At 37.6% G+C, this 14,733-nt stretch overlaps 1 protein-coding gene across 1 annotated transcript in view; it reads left to right on the forward strand.

The window, feature by feature from the left end:
* Window positions 1-14,733, forward strand: part of DGKQ (diacylglycerol kinase theta) — an 87,867-nt gene that overhangs the window by 39,670 nt on the left and 33,464 nt on the right. The window contains exons 6-10 of the mRNA XM_079330878.1: window positions 371-524; window positions 4,951-5,019; window positions 11,430-11,530; window positions 12,918-13,141; window positions 13,937-14,027. Of these exons, the coding sequence (XP_079187004.1) occupies window positions 371-524; window positions 4,951-5,019; window positions 11,430-11,530; window positions 12,918-13,141; window positions 13,937-14,027 (639 nt within the window). The remainder of the gene's footprint in view (window positions 1-370; window positions 525-4,950; window positions 5,020-11,429; window positions 11,531-12,917; window positions 13,142-13,936; window positions 14,028-14,733) is intronic.

Below are 14,733 nucleotides of genomic sequence, written 5' to 3' on the forward strand. Positions count from 1 at the left end.
GCTATTCAACGTAACTTGTGCACCTTTTCCATTTCCCCCAGTAAATGTCCACATAGAGTAGAAGATCAACGTTTGAGACCAAAACTTTAAACTTCTCCATGTAGCTGTATAAAAACCTTTCATTTTAAATACAACAGATTTGTGATCCTTGGAAGTTTCTTGACATATTAAGACTCCCCATTATTGGTAAAACCTGAATTAAACAAATAAAAATCTAGGGTGAAAGATGGGCCACTCATTTAATGAAGGCAATTTGAAGAAGGCTTGTATAATCCCTAAACTGTGTTACAGAATTTCAATCATAGTTTGTTATAAATAAACTTACTTTCTATGTGTGTCACAAGTTCTTAACTGATGTTGTTGTTTATAGGCTCATGCTGCTTGCTATGTAATTGTCACACCAGAATGTACCTTTGGAAGATTAAGGAATATGATTCTTCCTCCAAATTGTGTTCAACTGTTTTCTCGCAACTTCAGCAAATTGCATTGTTTTCGAATATCGGAAAATTTGCAAACAGAATCAGGTAAAAATTTCAAAATAATTTAAAATTTTCCAAATTTGCAAGTTCTTGATGAGTGTATTTAATCTAGTATCATAATTCAATAAGTGTATTATTGTTAATTTTTACTGGCGTTTTTGGCAATACTATAACTTCTTGCTATTTCTGGGACAGGTTAGAGATTTTTTCAATGGACACTGCAAAATGCAGAAACTTCTGTTTACTGGTGCAGGGCAATTTGTGAAATATTCTTGCAACAAAAAAATGGAAATCAGAGTATTTGTGGTGTTAGTGTTATCATTGCTGGAAACACTTCTTATATCATGTGTTCAGATACTTTTATTTGTTTCTTGGATTAAGCATCTGTCCTGTTTTCAGATTTCTGTGCTGAAGCAGTACCATATGTCTAGGCAGGGTAATGTTCTGCTGCCATCTAGAGTGAATGTTTGTTTAGCAGCTCTTTAGGAACAAGAATTTTTTTAAGCTTGATGTACACCAAAGTATCTTTTAATTTATATTTTGATTATTATGCACGTGTAAAACCTTTCTTTTGGTGCTTGAATGGCATAGGAAAGGAAATACAAGGTAAGCAAAGTACAGCTCATGAAAGTTAAATATTTGCAACTGCACTTTTCTTAATCTGGCAGATTGCTCTTGAACTTTCTGCTCTGAGTTCAGGTTTGGTTTTGGTGAGGAGAGCTGATCCTGAGCAAGACTCCTCTGTTCTGTGTGCAGCAGCTGTAGCAAAACTCCTGCTACTTCATGAACTCCATGACCCAAGGTCTACTTAACCCAGACACACTCCAGTGACCTGTCAAAGGCAGAGAGGAGGTCTTGGGTTGCTTTTGTGGATTGGGGTTTTTTTCAGTGGGTGTTTTTGTTCTTTTTAGTGAATTTTCTTGCTTGTGGTCATTGATATAGTATAGCACCCACTTGAAAATCATGGAGTTCCTAATGCTTCCAACATAAGAAGTAACCAAAATAAAGAGAGTTCTGGATGAGCTTGATTTTGCTGAAGACTCACTGTGTACTTTGATTCAAGTCTATTGTTAGGTATTTCACAAGTGTCCCAAAGGTTTAAGTGAAGATAAGATTGTGTTTTTATAACTAAGAGAAGTTAATCACAAACCTTTAAAGTAGTGTCTTTGGTTTGACTCTTCTGATGTTAACTGAGTTTCTTTATTCAATTGTTTCAATATGTCAGACTTAACTTTCTCTTTTTTTTTTTTTAATTTTTTAAATCACTTCTTAACAAAAATTGAACATGGAGTGCCTTAAATGAAAGAATCCAAGGTTTAAGATGCACGTTATAATCTCTTCCTTCAATATTTTAAGAGATGAAAGTAAAGGTTTTCTATTTCAGGACTTACGCTACATGATAAGTGTGTTAGCTGATTGCATTTCTTTAATGGAAAAGTTTGTCTGATGCTTTTGCAGCTATTAGCTTGTGATCAGAAGTAGATATGTATGGATGGAGAAATACTCACTGACTTAATTTGGACCATTTCTAGTGTTTTATTGTGATATGAAACGGGGTGAGGAATCAAAAGCAATAAAACTCACCTTGTCTGAAAAGCCAGAATGCATTTTTATGGTCCTTAGCCTGCATGTCCCAGAGGTATAGCATAGCAACACCCTGAAAAATCTCATTTCTAACAGGTTCTCTTTTCTGTGGCCTATGAGAATTTCTGCCCCTTGGGCTCAGCCCCCCATCATCCAGTGGGCAGCAGCCTCCCAGGATGGAGGGGCTGCTGATACCCAGGGGAGCAGGGGCCCAGCCATGGGGATGCTCCCCTTTCCTCCTGCTGCAGAACTGTTGCATACCTGTGAATTTGACAGCTGCGTAGCAATTGATATCTTCCCTTTTTTTTCATGGTCAGTGAGCCACAGCTGTGGCTCAGCACAAGGCATGGTGAGTAATATTTATGGCACTGCACCTGCCTTGAACTCCTTTGTGCATAAAGTGTTTTGGTCTGTTTTTGTTTCTGTCTTTCTGACAGTGTTTTTTAGCACCTTGGTTTAGCACCTACATGCTGAATGTTCAGGTACTAGTCTGTGTCTACACATGTGACTCCTTTTACACCATCCACATCCTGTTGAGTCTTGCTTCAAGATCTGCTGCTGGATGTTTACCATTCTCAGTCATCTGCTGAAGATCTGTGTGTCTGCAGGCCAAAAGCACCAGATACCATTGCTATATGCTCTTATTCTTTGCCCAAATTCTTCCTCAAGGGCAGAGCCAAGAATTGTCTTGAACTAATTCTCACATCATCCTGTGTCGAGGAAACTCATGCTGTAGCCTTTTACTTCTTGTTACCTGTGTTCACAGAACAGATCTTCCTTTTCTTACAAAATCCTTTGTCCCACTAGCTCCCGGAATGTGCTGAAAGTTACCAGATATGTCATGAATCCAGCAGCTCCCTGATACTCTCTTAGGATGTATTTGTTACTCCTCTGACATCTTAGGACAGCCCCAGGAGTTGTTGCTACTTTTCTGGGAAAAGGCATAGACTCTGGATGGCAGATCTTGTTTAAGATTGTGTACATATTAGGGATGATTTAGGGGAGCAAGGAACTGATTTGTTGGAGGATAATTAGCACTTCTGTGTGTTGGCAGGCTCATTAAGAAGTTCTCCTGATGTGGCGTGTGCAGAGGGTGCTCCTCTGTTGCCACAGCTGACAAAGGACATCACTCAAAAGATTGTGGAAAGACAGTCTGAAGTACCAAAGAAGTGTTGGCAGCTGATGAGTTGATTGCTGCAGGCATAGCTTTTCCCAAGATGTGGTTGGGAGGTGTCAGATGGCTTTTCCCATGCAGTGAATGAGCACAGCCATCATCACTGACCTACTGGGGACCATTTGTCCTAAGGAGTTTTTGCCGTGGTGTAAATGCTAAGCTTCATCTCCAACATTCAGCAAACATCTCTGTGCTGTAAGAGGCTTCTTTTAAACTCTTGATCTAGCGGAAGATGCAATGATAGAGCAGTGTGGAGCCTGTTCCTGCTAATTACTCCTGTCATAATAAATTTCAAAGAAGTCATTTAACTTCATTGGAATAGTTTCAAGATGCTGTTGGTATAGATTTCCCGACTATTCAGACTAAAGGAGAAAGTGAAATAAAAAGTGAGCTTCTTCCCATCTAAACTGAGAAGGAAGAGGGTTGGGAGCAATCAGGAGCAATCCTCTCCTATTGTTATATTTACTACCTTTTTTTTTTTTTTTTTTTAACTTTTCTGGTGAAATTCAAGAAGGCATTTAACTCTCTCTTATTTCAGGGTGTTTCAAGACCATACTGTCGAAATTCTCTCCAGTTTGAAACTTGATCTGTTTGTCTGTCAGCTGTAAGAGGGAGAATATCTCAACACTTTTTATATTTTAAAAGCCACACCTCAAAATTGTTATTGTTGGTCTTTCTTGTAGACACTTGAAGCATTACCCAAATATTCAGTGAGTTACCTGGTGTCAAGTTTATGACAACTGCCTAGTACCCTTCTTGACATGTCCTGATTCTGCTTCTTGGAAGGTCCTCCTGCTTTAGGATTTTGACTTCCCCAATTTTTTTTTTTTTTGCTCTTTTGCACTGAAAATCTGCCTTTACTTGTCTAATTTTATAATTTCTTTCTTGTTTTGTGCTTTGATTTCTTGCTTTCTCCCTCAGCTGCAAAGCATAGTTTTTACAAAGGTGTTGTCTGGCTTATACCTCTTGGGAGCTTTGTCTGCATCCCAGTCAAGACTGACTGGAATTTTCAGTGGGTGTGAGGGTGAATATCATTATTTGATGAGCACTTGCATTGCATTCTACTGCTACCCTCAGAGAAAGAAAATTGATCATGTTTGGCTTTGCACTGGTCTTGTATGGCCCTGAGTGTCAGGAATGAGAACACTGTGAGGATGTTCTTCACAGAAGCAAATAGCAAATGTTCAAAGCTTTTTTTTTAATTTTTTTTTTTAATTTTGTATATGGTTTTACAAGGGTGCATTATTTTCTGACATGTTAACTCCTAGCTTTAGAGGACAGCAGCAACTTCTTTCTCTTTGGGTGTCAATACCTTTGTTTTTCAGTCATGGAAATTACTTGTACAACACCATTATTTCTGCACAGGAGGCTGGATTGATTTGATAATTTAAATTTAATGGAAACCATCCATACTTCAGTGACAGTCAAGCAGCATGACTTCAGAAAAGAATGAAATGCAGAAGTTGCAATATTAGAGCTAATAGTATAAGGACCTCATGTATGCTTTCTCTGTAGCTACATGACAATACAGATTTCATTTTTTAATGCTGTTTAAATGCTATGAATTATTATTATAAAATGGGTAGAAAAAGGAAGTTTTCTTTTCCTTTTGTGTTTGCTTGTTTGATGGAAACTGTTCTTAAATGACAAGCACCTTCTTCCCTCCATTCAAATTAACAAAAATCCTTTATTAAAATGTCTCTGCTTTTACAGATGAAGATGATGATGTTGATGGCTCAACACAAGGATCAACAAAAGATATCCAAATTTCAACTGATTCAAGTAAGCAAAAGTTTAGTAAGGGATTATTAGTTTCTTTATTCATATAATAATCTTTATTTGCATAATCTTAACTTGTATTGATTTATGACAAAATATTAAATGGTTGTTTTTCCAATGTTAGGTTTCAATTTCAGGTCCAAACTTTTGGTCCAACTCATTTATCCAGGGCGTTAAAAAAATATCTCCTTGGTATTTTTCATTGGTAGGTTGACAAAAGTGGCAATCTGTTCATTACCTTGACAAATATGTCATTTCTCTCAACTTGGTAATTGAAGAAAGAAAACTTGGTGTTAATAATCCATGGATAAGCAGCAAATTTAAAGGGCAGACAGCAATGTCTTTTCAGAGCCTTTTGCTTCTAAGTTTGCTTGATCCAAATTTTGCTGGGGACATCAAGTGAACTTTTTTTTTTTTTTTTTTTGGCTTGGGCATGTTGCCATAAACAGGACTGAGCAGAACTGGCTGCTTTTTACGCAGTTAAATTTTTAAGTATGTGGAGTTTTCTGGTGTTGGTAACAAACAAATTCTTGCTTTTTAGAAGATGAGGTAAAACTGCAATTTAAAAGCTTCCCACCCCAATATCCACATTGGTAAATAGAACAACATGGTATATGCTACTGAAAGTAGCTTAATGGATTGTTGTAAAAAAGGATGTTTCAAATGAATATTTTTTTTTTTTAATTATGAAGGTCTTGCAAAATTAAGAGGCTAATTGTGCAAATGCAATTTGGAATTTTTTATAGTTTAGTTCAATAAGTAGTTAAATCAGTTATAGAAGAGATCTCAAGCATCCTCTTGTTTTACTTTCTTAGTTTCTTAATGTTCCTTAAGTTGTGATGCACTGCCATGCTTCCCTACTATCAGAAAACACTCTAACTGCAGTTGTCTACACAACTTTCACTTTTTCCAATGTTTTAGGTGATTTAAGTGGTTGAGTGTGAGGACTTCTACATTTTAACAATAAAGGCTTTTACTGTTATGACTGTCAAAAAGAGCAAGTAATGTGTTCAGGTATTTCAACTGAATTCATTGAAAGCATTAGAAGATGCCAGTTCAGCTTTAGTCTAACCTTCCCAAAAGAAGAAAAAAAATATGAAAATTCAGGGCAGGATGCAAAAATATGTCATTTGTTCAGGCCATCTCTGAACTGGAAAAAGTAGCAGTGAATGGTATATATTCAATGGTCATGCAAAGTATCATTAGTTGTGTTTTAAAAAGATTAGTGGCAAAAACTGTTTTCCAGAAGAAGCAAGGACAGCATATGGAGAGGGATTTTTCCCCTAAAGATACTTTAAAAAACATTAAGCTTTCATAAAAAGGGCCATTGATTAGTTGAACTGGCAAAACTGCAGAATATTCCTGTTACATCTGTGAACAGGGGGAAATGTGAATGGAGGAGGGATTGTGCCACAGCTCAGAGAAGTTCTTGAGTGCAGTGAAGACACTGAGCATGGGGAGCTCTGTGGTTGGACTTAGTCATGAGTCTCTGCTTCAGTGTGATGTAGAGTATGTCTTCTGTGGGGTTAGAATAACACAAGGTTAATTCTGCTCTGGAAGAGTCCAAAGAGATTTCAAATGGGGTCTATTATTCTCTAAGTAAATTAATAATGTTGCTTTCAAGACACTTTCAGATAATGTAGGTATTGTGTGCAGTTCTACCTTCCAATCTTCAGGTTACAGTTCTCGTATTTTTGTGATAAGCTTGGAGAAATAACCTGTTTGACCAGAAGTGAAAAAGCATTTGAAAAATTTGATGCTTGTCTCTTGCTTTCATTTACTTGATGAAAAGTCAGATGTCTTCCCAAAGCAATACAAGTATTTACAAAGCAGCTACAGGAAGATCTTTTTCTGTAACTGCTTACAGATAAATAAACACATGACACGTTCCTCAGCAGATGCTTGGAAAGGCTCTAGAAAGTAAGAGAAGGGTTAATAAGTGGCTAGCAGAATGAGAGGACAGCTGTTAACACAGATTTGTGCTACAAAATTGAAACTAGGGAAGTTTGAGCTGCTGAAGAAAACAAGTTCAGAGAAAGCACACACCTGCAAATGGCTCTCCTGGAAGAGAAAGAGCTAAAGAAAGAAAGAAGGGAGGAAAGGAAGGGTGGGAGGAAGGAATCTGGGATTCTAAAAGGCTCTTTTCAAGGGGCAGTAAAAGAAAAAATGCATAGTTCTCACATACATAAATGCCATCTTGTAGGTTATGAATCCTAATATTGAAATATACCAAAATTCTGTAGTCCCCACTCTTTTAATATGATGTAGCATAGAGCATAGTAGAAATAGAGAAGAAGAGGATGAAGCATGTAAGTAACACAGGTTGTTTGGGGAAGAGTGGTTCTTGGTAAGCTATGGTGCTAGAGTTTAGTCTTTTAATAATAATTTTCACAATGTCACACTCAGCATAGGCCTCTAGTTTCTTAAATGACAAAATGTTTTAGCACCACATCATTTTCCTATCTGAGTCACAAGCCACATGTAAGTCTTTTCAGAAGCTATGTCCTGCCTGTGGGGATTTGGAAGTCAAAGTTATGAACTTTGGACTCATCCAATGCTGTTTTATCCTTTTCCCAGGAAAACTTGGTATCTTAAATTCCACACTTAGGTAAATTATGCCTGGAGTTAACCTTTTGTAGTTACTTTCCCCTTGGAAAGGGTAAGCATAAATAACAGGTTATTTTCAGTTCAGTATCCCACAGTAAGGAAAACAAAATTGTTTTTCGGGAGAAAGTCCTGATACTATGTACTCTGACGCAACAGGAAAAGAAAAATTGCGTAGCAGTGAGGTGCCATTATTACAAAACAGGCAGTGACTCCTTTAAATACCACAATTTGATAAGTGTGTCTGTGGCATATTAGCAAAGGGTTTTATATATCTACATATATACATCTACTAAGTAGGGGTATGTAGACTTCACTTCTGCAACAGGATTATTTTCTAATATTTAAAAATGGGAACAGATGTGAGAAAGAGCTTTACCTAACTTCAGAAGTGATTATAGTGTATCTTCTTGCCAAATCTAGTTAGACAAATCAGACTGGTGTAAGAAGCCCTTAACTTACACATGTTGGATGTGCTCTTGACTCAGATTTCTGGATTACCAATTGCAGTATGTAGCCATTTGTTCGTTTGTTAATGTGTAAGCTCATGTGCAAGCAAGCTATTTTTCACTGGGTTGCAGTAAAAGTGTCCCGTCAGGAGGACAGTGACCAAGTTAGATATGATTTTTCACTGATAAAGTTGAGGAGTATTTTGTGTGATGGATATAAGATTAGCTGCATTATGTTTATTTGTCTAAGAAATATGCTTGAGCTTAAGACATTACTACTGGTCTGTAGATCTAAACTTGTTCTTGTAAACCAATTTATTTTGATAATCAATCCAACTGTTCTTTGACTGTTCTTGAGACATGGAGAGCTCATAAGAAATTCTCCAGTTACAATTGCTAGGGATTCACTTAGGCCAACTAGTATCTCATTAGAGCAACCTGCAAAGGCAATTCAAGTGGAAACATGTACTACAACTTGGATGAGTGTTTTTATTCTCACATGGTTGTCTACTTTCTGGATTACTAGAGAAAACAACAGAGATTTTGATAGTGTTATGAAAGTTCATGCTTAGAACATCAGCTGCTGTCAGAAACCAGAGTTCACTTGTTTTCTCAAGTTGTGTAAGCTCTAAAGAAGGTCACTCAGGACACAGTGTGTCTTTTGGTTAACATTTGTCTATTCTGTAGTTACTATGGAGATCACTCTGACAGAAATCTCTGTCTAAAAGAATTCCAATCCTTCTGGCATCAATCCAGCAGAATTTAAAGGAGTAGGTTGCCTTCTGATGTGTGCTATGGCCTCAATGGAATTATTTTTGAGTTTCAAGGGTACTTTAATATAAGAGTTGATGATATTTATATCTTCCTTATATTGTGGCTAGAAAGAAATTGGCAACAGACACAACCGCTATGATAAAAATGTGATTTTTTTATCTTCTTATCTTTTTTCCACTGTGATTGGAAAAATTAAAATCTGTGATGATACTACTTTTCTTATCAACAAAAAGAATTGAAAAGTCAGAACCTGTCATACCAGCTTGGGTGTGGCTCTGAACAACCTGATCTAGTGAAAGATGTCCCTGTCAGGATTCTTGTATTCCATGATCCTTGAAGATCACTTCCAACCCAGACACTTTTATAATTCTGTGATTTTATTTGTTCTGTCTGTTTTCTTTTGTACATGCATCTGTCATACAGGCTTTCCTCCAAAGAATCACAGCGTGGCTGAGGTTGGGGGCAGTATGGAGGTTATCTAAAACAGCTTCCTGCTCAGGCCAGGTTACTCGGAGCAGTCTGTCATGTTCAGTAAGGTTTTGAATATCATAACAGAATCATAGAATGGTTTGAGTTGGAAGGCACCTCAAAGATCATCTAGTCCCTAACCCCATGACATGGGCAGGGACACCTTCCACTAGACCAGTCAACATTGCCAGCTTTATCCCTGGAGAGACTAGGATGACTTTGGAGTAGGATGGAGGCTGTACTGGGGACTGCTTTGCTGTGCAAAGAGGCCTTCATGAACGTAATGAGAATGCCCTTGTGCACACTTTGTGCCATAATCAAGAAACATCCTTAAGAAGTGGACAAGTCAACACTGAAAAAGAAGTCCAAGTCACATCTAAGAATGAGGAGAAATAAAAGTCATGAGAATTAAGGTATCAGGATTTTTCTTTGAGGGTTAGAATCTAATTTTTAAAAGACTGCTTTCACCTGTTATTTGATAATCCTTTAGTTCTATGCTGTCTGCTTTTGATTGAAGTTGGAGAACATACAGTAAAGTAGAAATAGTGGATTAGGTACAACATATTTAGTTTCAGGTGGTTCAGGAAAGCTAGCACTGAAGTGTCCTTTCTAAGTAGTTATACACAGCATTCTTTCCTCATAGTCTGCTGCTGCAGCATTGAGATACCCGTGATGCACATTTCTGCCTGGATTCTTGCTTGTTTTTTATCAGTCACCAGTTAGAAGTGGTTCACTGATTTTCTTCCTCCAGTGGCAAACGGCTATTTGCTAGTGTGTTTCATTGAACTTAAATACTGATGTATTTGAAAGCAAAAGGGTCTTAGTGTTTTATATTTTATTCTGTACTGTAAAGTATTTCCAAGCTGTAAGGGAAGCATGGAAGTAGGTTCCAGCATGTGACACAACTCCTTTACAATGTGTCAACAGACTGTATGATTAACCAGTTGTGTGGGCATTACAGCTGGTATATGTGGCTTTCACTTAATATTTCTAACATTTCAAGAATTGCAAGTGATAGCTTCTGGTGATTGTGCTACTTGATGATGAATGCAAGTGTACAGATTTATTGTGAGATCAGACTGTAACACCGTACTAAAACAATGGGTGACTTTTGTTAATCATTCAGTCCAACACTGCAATAAAAAGGGCATATTCTGTCAGTGAGAAATAGTTATGTCTGCTGTAAAGCATGAGCTCTCTGGGGAGTACGTGCAAGAACCTGCAAAACTGAGCAGCTCATCAGATGTCTTCACAAAGATGTGATCAGGAGAGGACACAAGGTCTGTCTTCATGGAATCTCCTTCTTGGTCTGGATTGATTAACTTGGTTTCCTTTCCAGAGGCAGTAAGGAAACATGTAGTGCATTGGTAATATTAACTTGTTCCTAAAACATTTTGCTATTAAAAACTCTTTAAAATGTTGCTTAAGAGGGAGACTTAGTCATAGAGCAGTCTGTACCTGTATCATAGCCCATTTTTGTGAAAGGTGAACCTGAAATCCTTCACTCTTCACTCTTTCACAGACATCTGTGCAACAATCTGTGTTCAACAGTTTGAGCATGGACTCAATAAGGCTTTAGTGAAGTGGAACACAGCTAAATGCTGAAGGTCTTCATTTGCTGTACCTTCTTTCTTCTGCTTTTTCTGTTGTCCCTGTCCTTTCCTCCCATTGCCTGTATACTTGACCATCTGTCTTAGGGTCTCTCTTTGGAAGCACATTCTCAGAACTGGCAGTACTTTGGGAGCTGTTCTGAGAGGGGTGGCACTTTGTCTTGGTCTTCAAGTTATTCAACTTGTCAATAATAAATGCAGTCTTGAATGCTGAGGCTGAAGAAGCAATAATATAATTTAATTCTAACAGTTGTATCAAAAGCCAGGATAAAACTGTGATACTTCTTCCTCTTTCCTTTCTGAATGTACCCTTGTTTTAAACAAACAGTAACAAAACAACATTTAAAATATTCAGCATCAAAGCTTGTCCTGTGACAAGGAATGTTCCCATGAAAAAACATTTCAGTGGGTTAAAAGCAGGTTTTTAGTAGTTATATTATGCTCTTCCTATTCAGGTAACTTTCTGATTGAAGTTGTCAGTTAATGAAATACAATTGTTTCAATTCAGGTAAACAAACACTGAAGATATTTGATGGGAATGATGCAGTGAAACGCAACCAATTTCGACTAATTTCAGTTCCAAGGATTGCAAAAAATGAAGAAGTTGTGGTAAGATAACCAGTGAGGGTCAATTTTCCAATATCATTTCATATTACAATAGTAAAAAGCTAAATTTTATAAATGTAACTCAACAACAACAGTCAGTGAATATTACAATGTAATTTGACTTCATGTAGTGCTTTCATTTTAGAACATCTGAGAAAATAGTAACTTACATATCTGTAGCACAGTGATGACCACAGTATCATATGTTGAGCAGATATTCTGCTTCTTGGTGTTACCCTGAAGCCTGATTTTACTGATACAAGCAATACAGGATAACCAGCTCCTCAGATCTTGCTCCATTTCTGTAGTAGTGGTTTGGTATTTATCCTGGACAGCCACCAACATTGCACTTGAGTTAATCAGCTTGAATACTAAAGCTTGTTATAGTTATCTCCACCCCTTGGTTGTGAAAGCAGTCAATCATTTATCACATGCTGACCACTCCCTAGCTTTTCCAGTGCTCCATCTGGGATGGAAGGATTACTTGGTACTAAATCAAGTGTGCTGTACAGGTCTTTATTTACTGGGCTAGACAGGGGCCCCACACTGAGAGAGGGAGAATAGGGTGGTTTGCAATAGAATTCTGCGTGGTGAAGTCTGAGAGTCAAAACAGACTTGGTAAAGTCTGAATATATTACATCAGAACTTTGACAAGGATTTTTATCTTGATACTGTGCTCAAAATCAGCAGGAGTTTTACAAAGGGTTTGTAATTTTCTGTCTGTCAAATATATTAAAGAAAAACTATGTACAGGACTGAAAACACTTTTAATTAGGAGTGCTACTTGCCTTTCAATCACATTTCACCAGGTTGGTGCTTTTAATAGCAGAGAAGAGGAATACAAGTTCTTATATGTGAGCTGTATTGACTGCAGCATCTGTGTTATGGATGTAAAATTTCTGTGTGCATCTTGCAAGGACAGCCCTTCCCTTTCCTCTTTATAGGTCTGTGGGTTCAGGGCAGCTTTGTGGCTGAGAAGCTCACTAATTTTTAGCATCCTTAAGTGCAAGAAAACTGAGTAGCAGAGTTGGGTTCAATCAGGTGTAATTTGCAATTTTCCTTGTGGAGTAAATTTTACATGCATGTGTGTAGATTTATTGGACTTGAATTTTTATGTTTGGTCTTAAAATGGCTATCACTTGACAAAAATACTGTGGATTGTCTTCAAATGCCTGAATATATCAAGTTCTCTTTCATGTTCACTTGAATTTGTTGTCAAAACTTCACTCTTGTTTTGATTTCTTTTTTTGCCATTGCTATGTATCTGCTGCTCTGAGGTTAGAACATGCATTAAAGGTTCATTTCATAAATCAGGTATTTATAATGTCTGTGGCTGCATATGTATTAATGGTATCTCCAAGTAAATGTTAATTTGTCTTGCTGTGTTTAGGAGGCTGCTTTGAGGGCGTACTACATAAATGATGACCAGCAGGAGTATGAGCTTCAGACCTTTACACAGCAGGTGCTGCTCTCTGATGATGTTATCAACAGGAATGATGCTGCAGAGGACAGCAACTTGGGCTCAGTATTCCGAGAATCTGTTCCTGAAGCTTGGATCATCAGAGCCAAACCAAAGGACGAGGAAGTGATCAGAATTTATCCTGCCTGGCTAAAGTGAGTATTTTCCTTCTCGATCACAAGGTTATCCTTCTGGGCTACATTTGTCCTCTGTACTCTAGCCCTGTTTGCTTTAGTTATTGAAGCTGCAGAGCTCTAACAGAGAGTGTAGTTTCTTTTTCTGTATTTCAGGATTCTTCTGTTCATTTTTCCATATGGGTAGTGTGCATAGCATTCATTTCCATGCCTGGAAACTCTTGTGTTTCCTTACATGCATGGAACATACAGTGCAACTTGTGCAGTTCTATTATCATGTGTCTGGTTAGAAAGATGTAACTTTATATTAACTACATCTCTAAACGAATGATGACATACACATACTTGAAAAATTGATGAATTTTTTCAAAGAAATGTGAAGTAGGAAGAACTACAGTGCAACTTCCCATGTGAGGTGACGAGGGAAAAATAATTAAGAATTAAAAAAAACTTATACAATTTCCCACTGAGACAGTATGACTTTAAGCATCTTAAGTAGTGGAAACAAAATGGTCTGGACCTGCTAATTTCTGAAGGCCTTTGAGATAAAATTTAACCATGAGTTAATTTTGCTGTTGCAACTGCCTTGACAAGTTTTACAAAAGACTTGCAGATTGGGAAGAAGCTGATCTATAGTGTTACAATTGTAACTAGCAGTTCCTCCAGAAGAAAATGTTTTCTTGTCTGCGGCGTTGATACCACATCTGTCATGAGACTCAGTTCTTCAACTAATGCAAATATGTCTGAGAAAATTCTGTACTTAGTTTGAAAAGGTACATGTAGGATAGATCCTAAAATAAGTATTTTTCTCCTTAGGGTGGGAATGGCATATGTTTCTATACGAGTAAATAAAGATAGCACTGTGCAGACTGTGATCAAAGAAGTGCTCCCGTTACTTGGAAGGCAGGTAAGTGAAAGATCCTAACTGAGTGACTCTGGAAGAATGTATTTTTCTCTTCAGAAAAATTGCAGTCCCTGAATTCACAGTTATTGTAAATGTTGTTAGCATTTGGCAGATGATCTTTTGTGACTGACATGTTACTCAAAGCTTAACACAATCTTCAGGGTAGGTAGGCATGGTTGCTCTGTACCATGAGTGGTCTGGGCCAAGCATATTTAAATGCGTGAACACCATGATTCTTGGGGTGCAGCATTTTTTTGTTTGTTGTTTATGTCTTGTAATATTTAAAAAAGCACTTATGTATGTAGCTACTCAGGTAATTTTACCTTGTTGGGAAATTGACAATCACTGTTAGGGTGATCTTGCTTGTCTCCTAATTATTTATGCTGCTTTGAAGGGAATTATAAAATCATAGCATATCTCGGTTGGAAAGGACCCACTGAGGATCACTGAGTCCAACTTCCTGCTCCTTGCAGGATTACCTAAAAGTGAAGTGTGTGACTAACAACATTTTCCGGACACTTCTTGAACTCTCACAAACTTGCTGCCATGGACACTTTCCTAGGGATCCTGTTCCAGGTACCAGCCATGCTTTCAGTGAGGAACCTTTTCCTAGCATCTAACTTAAGTCTGCTTAATGCAGCTTTGCTCTCTTTTCCTTGGGTCTTGTCACTGGTCACCAGAGAGAGGAGATTGGCACCTCTCCCTTCAC

The sequence above is a fragment of the Erithacus rubecula genome (assembly GCF_903797595.1).
Source record: "Erithacus rubecula genome assembly, contig: SUPER_Z_unloc_1, whole genome shotgun sequence".
NCBI classification, from domain to species: Eukaryota; Metazoa; Chordata; class Aves; order Passeriformes; family Muscicapidae; genus Erithacus; species Erithacus rubecula.